The sequence below is a fragment of the Hyperoodon ampullatus genome, assembly GCF_949752795.1.
Source record: "Hyperoodon ampullatus genome assembly, chromosome: 11".
Lineage (NCBI taxonomy): Eukaryota > Metazoa > Chordata > Mammalia > Artiodactyla > Ziphiidae > Hyperoodon > Hyperoodon ampullatus.
The window spans coordinates 41,714,703-41,720,729 of NC_136924.1; the positions used below are offsets into that span (position 1 = coordinate 41,714,703).

General features: G+C 52.7%; 1 protein-coding gene across 2 annotated transcripts; it reads right to left on the bottom strand.

Moving 5' to 3' along the window:
- Positions 1-127: 127 nt before the first annotated feature.
- On the bottom strand, positions 128-4,758 carry CDPF1 (cysteine rich DPF motif domain containing 1). 2 transcript variants are annotated; one of them, XM_079714497.1, is made up of 4 exons: positions 4,255-4,758; positions 2,223-2,335; positions 1,052-1,163; positions 128-708 (listed from the first exon to the last, which is right to left on the bottom strand). In XM_079714497.1, the coding sequence occupies exons 2-4, from the start codon at positions 2,333-2,335 to the stop codon at positions 562-564; spliced, it is 372 nt and encodes a 123-aa protein (XP_079570623.1). In that variant the 5' UTR covers positions 4,255-4,758; the 3' UTR covers positions 128-561. The 2 variants fall into 2 exon arrangements, with proteins under 2 accessions (XP_079570623.1, XP_079570622.1); XM_079714496.1 differs by having other exon boundaries at positions 1,052-1,208.
- Between the last annotated feature and the right edge of the window lie 1,269 nt (positions 4,759-6,027).

Here is a 6,027-nt window from a genome sequence, read left to right on the forward strand (position 1 = left end):
GCCCTTAACCCGGAACAGTCCCCCAGCCCCACAGCTGACGTGGTCTCTACCTGTAGAGTCCAGTGACAGAGCGGACCTGGGACAGTGTGGCCCCAGAAGACAAAACCCAGCACAAACATCGGTCAGTAAAAGCTCTTTATTCATCCTCTCATCAAACATGTTTCTAACACACTCCAGGCAGCGTGCACTGGTCCTGCGGAAACTACAGAATTGGACAGAGCAGTCCCTGCCCTCTAAGAACTGGCAGGCACGTGGCGAGCCCACAATCAGTGTCTCACCAATTGCTACGGTGGGGGCCGTGAGGGCAGGGGTGCTGCGGTCTTCGGAGCACCGGGGTCTGGGGTCTGCCTTTTGGGCACCCTCTCTGCGTGGCTCCTGGCCCTGTTGCTGCTGCAGGCGGACCCCAGCTCCCTTCGGCTGCAGACACGGCTCCCGATGGCCCAGATGCAAGGTCGGTCACGGCGGCTCCCAGCTTGGCCTCATCTCTGAGCCAGGCCACAGAAGCCCGCTGGCCAGGAGCCCCGTGCAGCGCACTGCTGTGGACCTGGTACCTGACTGGACTCATGTTCGAGAACCAGGCTGGCTGGCGGGCCTCTTGGATGGGACTTTCCTTTTCTCCAAGTCTTGCTGAATTTCCTGAGGGAAAGCATCAATGTTCTCCCGGACACAGGGGAGGCAAAATCTCTTGGAGTAGAATAAACTGCATTCCTGAAAGAAGAGGGGGACAGAGGAGCCTGAGTACCATGGGAAGCACACTGCAGCATCTCCCAGAGCCTCCAAGGATCTCTCTTCCTCAAACCCCAATGAGACCCTCTAACTGACCCCAGCTTGCCTGTCCCCTACCCCTCTGTTGGCTGCAGGGACCCACCCATAATGCAGCAGACCAGCTGCGTGACTGTGAGGGCTCCCAGGACCACCAAGGCCAGGAAAGGCTGCCGCTCACACTGTCCCCGGGAAAGGCTCACGTGTCACCTGTCTCACAGTCACGCACGTGAGGTCCCAGCCACAGGGAGAGAGGGAAGGCGGCCCCGGCCGCACACGGCTTACCCACCGGGCCCACGCACACCAGCCTGCCGCATAAGCTGCATCTCGAGCCGAGGATCAGGAATCTGTCCTTGTTGGGGGTGAAGGGGTCCCTCATGACGTAGCTCTCCTCCAGGAGGCTGCAGGACAGGAAGTGGTGCCAGTGGGCAGAAGGGCCCAAACCTCTGCTGACGAAAGGTAGCCAGCTGCACGGACCTCCCCGGGGCCCGCTCACCACGCGTGCTCACCGCGGGGAGGGGTGGCCCCCAGTGCCACCAAGTAGCAGCAGAGAGGCAAGGAGTGGCGCCAGGCTGGGATGAAATGAGACCTGCTCGGGCTCCGTGTCAACCGCAGGGAAAGAAACCACTCCTCCTCGGCCCAAAGAAGGGCTGCTGCAACTCGGCCCCCAGACCCCAGCCTGACTCAGCAGGGCGGTGGGCGGGCACAAGGCCTCCATGCGAGCTCTCCAAGCCCTCCCCTCACCTCCGGATGACACCCGCTCCCAAGCCGCCTGCTTCCACACAGGAAGAACAGGGCGCTTTACACTGGCTAAGGTTCTGGCCTCACAGTGCACATCAGAAAGGAGACCAAGAGGATCCGAGGCAACACCCCAGGGTCCTCAGGGCCGGAGGAAAGAAGCCTGGCCCCCGCCGCTCGTCCCACGTAAGGTACTGGTCAGATCCCCACAAGGTGGCCTCTGATGGAGGACAAGTTGAAGGTCAAGAATCAAGCCCCGGGACCCACTGGCTCTCCTCTGGGCCATCCATGGGCAGATGCACAGGAAGCTGGTCCTCAGGGCTCACTCCCACCAGTACAAGAGCCGCAAGGCAGGCAGCTTCCTGCTGAGAAGGTGTCTTCGTAGGAACCAGCGGGACCAGTGACAAGGCCCAGCCCCAGACGCGGTGGCCTCTGCAGCTCCCTGCGTTCCCAGCTGCTGAGCTGTTTCAGCCTGAGCCACAGTGCTTCCACCCCACAGCTGGAGCAGGTGCTGGACTCTGGGCTGAACAGGGACGAAGGGACGGGGAGGTTCTAGGAGAGCCGGATGGCCCTCGAACCTTGCCCTGTGCCTTCTTGGGTCACACCTGAAGTGCCCAGAGCCCGGGCCGGGTGGCCCCAGACACAACACCCAAGCCCTGTGTCAGACTTAGGTCAGCCAGCTCTGGGTGGGCTCCTTGGGGTGCTGGGACCCTGGTACTCACACGACAGACTGGGTGCCGGGGGGCTGCTGCCCCACGTAGCTATATGGAGCAGTTAAGGCACAGAGCTGGCACTCAAACACACCCAAGGGACGGCGCTCCGCCTCACACGCCATCTGCAAGGTCAAAAGACAGGGCATGTCGCCTACAGAACCAAGAGCTACCCACATCTCAAAGCTCCCCACTGCCTGCTCCTTACCCACAGGTGAGAAGGGCACCGTACAGACAAGGCACCTCAAGTTCAGAGTAAGTGACGAGACCTGCTCAAGGTTGCACGTTCTTTTCAAGCGCACTTGAGCTATTCACCAAGATAGACTATATTCTGGGCCATAATATGAGCCTCAAACTTTAAAAGCCTGAAATCATAGAGTACATTCTCCAAACCCATAATAATTAAATTAAAATCAGTAACAAAGAGATACATGGAAAATCTCCAAATATTTGGAAATTAAATGATATACTTCCAAATAAACCATAATTCAAAGAAGAAATCACAAGAGAAATTAGAAAATATTTTGAACTAAATGAAAACTAAAATACAAAATGTCAAAATACGTAGAATGCAGCTTAAGCAGTGTTTACAGGGACATTCACTGTTTTAAATGCTTAAATTGGAAAGGAGGGTTTAAAGTAAATCGTCTAACTTTCTACCTTAAGAAGCTAGAAAAATGCAAATTAAACTCAACATAAACAGAAAGAAGAAAATAATAAATAACACAAATCAAAGAAACAGAAAATGGACAAACAATAGGAAAAAAACCCGATAAAACCAAAGGTGGTCATTTCAAAATGTCAGTAAAGTTGACAACCTCTAATTAGACTGATCAAGAAAAACAGGAAGAAAATACAAATTACCACAATGAGGAATGAAACAGGGGACATCACTAAGACTACAGACATTAAAAGGATAATAAAGCAATGCAGTGATCTTTTTTACCAAATAAATCTGACAGTTTAGATGAAATGGACATATTTCTTGAAAAAACACCATTTATCAGAAGTGACTCAAAATAGAAAACCTGAATAGCCCTTTATCTATTAAGAAAACTGAATTCATAATTTAAAATTTTTCTTTAAAATGAAATAGAACAAAAACAAACAAAAAGAACAACAACAAAAAAAGAAACAGAACACCAGCAAAACTTCACGCCCAGATGTCTTTACCAGCAAATTGTCAAGCATTTAAGGAAGAAGTAATACCAACCTACAGAAACTGTGTCAGAATACAGAGAAAGGAACACTTCCCAAGTGATTTTGAGGCCAATATTACATGGACACCAAAACTGCCAACATTACCCTGATACCATTCATCAGGCAAGGCTACTACAGGAAAACTACAGAGTAATATCCTTCACAAGCAAATATGTTTAGCAAAATATTAGCAAACTGAATTCAATAATACATAAGAAGCCTAGGGCGTCACGACAGAGTGGATTCAACCCAGGAAGGCAATGTTGGCTCAACATTCGAAAACCAGTGAATGCCAACTCATGAGAGCAACAGAATAAGGAAGAAAAACCACACCATCATTTCAATAGATGCATTAAAAAAATGACAAAATTCAAGGCTTTGGGTGGTGCTTCAGAGCCAAGGGGCTCCCCACCTGACTACAGAATAAATTCCCTTCCTTGGCATTTAAGGCCTCTTTAACTTGGGACTTATCTCCCAATGACTCTGCCGTCCAGCTCCCACTCCTCCATACAGCAGGCTGCAGTTCAAGCGGCTCCATCACTGTCCTTTAGGTGTTCCCTGCACTTTCTCACACACACACACACACACACACACACACACGCCCCGGCCTTCGCTCCTGCAGTTCCTGCCACCTGGAGGGTTTTCCCCAATGTCTACCTATGGAATTGCCCTCTGGCTGCCCTGAAGATTTTCTGTTCACCTTTGGCTATCGACAGTTTGACTATACAACTACTTTTTTTTTTTTTTTCCTTTTAAACCTATTTATCCTGCTTGGGCTGCTTTAAGCATTTTGAGCTGTGGTTTAGTTATCTTTCATGACTTTTGGAAAATCCTTAACCATTACCGCTTCAAATATTTCTTCTGCCCCATTCTTTCTTGTCTCCCGCTGAGATTCCAACCGCAAATACGTTAAACTTTGATGTTGTCCCGCGGTTCTTGGACCCTTTGTTCTGCGTTTGTTTTTTTCCACTCTTTTCTCTCTGTGTTTCAGTTTGGGTCATTTCTACTGCCCTGTCATCAAGTCCATTGATTTTCCCTTGGTTATGTCGAATCAGCCGACATGCCCTCGAAAGGCTCCGCGGCACCGCGCAGTCCGGGCGGGACCGGGGATGAGTCGGGGCACAGGCTCCGGGGATGAGACGGGGCGCAGGCTCCGCGGCCCGCCCCCAGCGCCGTGGGAGGCCGCTCGGGCCTCCGGCGCTCGGAACCCCGCAGGGCTCCGCGGAGGCGCCCAGGCCGGGCCGGACGCACGAGACGCGCCGGGAGGGACCCGGGTGCAACCGCACACGTCCCCGCCAAGCCGCCAGGCCGCGCCACTCACCGCCGCTACCGCCGCCGCCGCCGCCGCCGCCGCCGCCGCGCGGCCGAGCCCACGGCGCGTGCGCGGTGAGGCGCGGGGCGGGGCCTCGCGGCGGACTTCCGCCTTGCACTCCGCTTAGCTGCGGTTTCGCGTACCCGATCTCTCGGGATTGGCAGCGGCTCGGCAGCCCCTGGCTAGCTCACGCCGATGTGGCCTGACGTCCTGGCTGCTCCAAGGCTCTCAGCTTCTTTCTGGGTTTCCCACCGGGCTCCACGGAGTCGGTGCCGCCGGTGCGCGGCCCACAGATAACTCGGCCCCAGCCGCATTTCCATCCCCACGTGGTTCCTCTCACCGCGCGCTTCGGACCGAAATGCCCTGGTTTTAGTTCTCATGCTACCCGTCCCCCAACTAGGACGGAAGCCTCCGGGGCCTGGGGCCAGGGCCGCAGGCAGTGGTTACTATGTGCCCTAAGGCAACAGACAGAATGGGTTCAAAATGAGCCCTGTGGCTTCCTGCGACCTTTAAAAGCTGTGTGCAGCCGGGACTTGTCACTGTACTCCTCCAAAACCTTAAAGTGGCCTAAGTGGCCTGCAATGCCCGTCATCATCTGGGACCACCATCCTTCAACTTCCAGGTCTTCACCTTGGGGCACCAACCACGTCAGCTACCAAAAGTTGCACTGGACCCCAAGCTCCTCGTCCCGAAGCTCAGACAAGGGCTTCCCTAGACCTGCAGTGGCCGTCCCACCCCACTCCTGGCCCCTCTACTCGTGTGTATTCGAGGCACCATTCTACGGGGCTAGGGGATGATTCTGAAGCCAGCAGCCCTGAGGTCTGGGACTTTTTCCTTTGGGGAATCGAGAAATAAGGATTATATAAGGTGTCTTAGTAATGCTGGCAACAAGAACTATTTCTGGACTTGAGCAAGAGCGGCTCCTGCCCTGAGCCTCAAGAATTAGCGAGCCCTTATATTTTGCTACTAGAGCATGTGACCTCAACTGTGCTTACAGCAATGGCACTCTTTGGATCAATTCAAAGATTACATACTGTTGGTTTTTATTTTTGGATCTGCCCAAAGATGGGCCACTTGATAAAGCATTTAAAATTTGACCTAAATCCACTCTGAGATACATGACTGGTTATCCCACGAATGCTGTCAAAGCCATTAGACAGTTTAGACAAGTTACGAGCTGCACTGGAAGAGTTAAAGTGAAATAATATTCAAAGAGCAAATCATGGTCTTTGTCAGAAAATAAAGTTAATTTTGATTTGAGCTGTCCAGAGTTATTAATATAAGAAAAAGCTTACCAAAAACTCC

Excerpts from the sequence above, each read along its gene's own strand:
- CDPF1 (XM_079714496.1), bottom strand. The coding sequence starts at position 2,335 with ATGGCGTGTGAGGCGGAGCGCCGTCCCTTGGGTGTGTTTGAGTGCCAG. Across the intron at positions 1,209-2,222 it reads CCCGGCACCCAGTCTGTCGT|AGGTTTGGGCCCTTCTGCCC; the intron begins GTGAGTACCAGG and ends TTTCGTCAGCAG. Across the intron at positions 709-1,051 it reads GGCTGGTGTGCGTGGGCCCG|GAATGCAGTTTATTCTACTC; the intron begins GTGGGTAAGCCG and ends CTCTTCTTTCAG.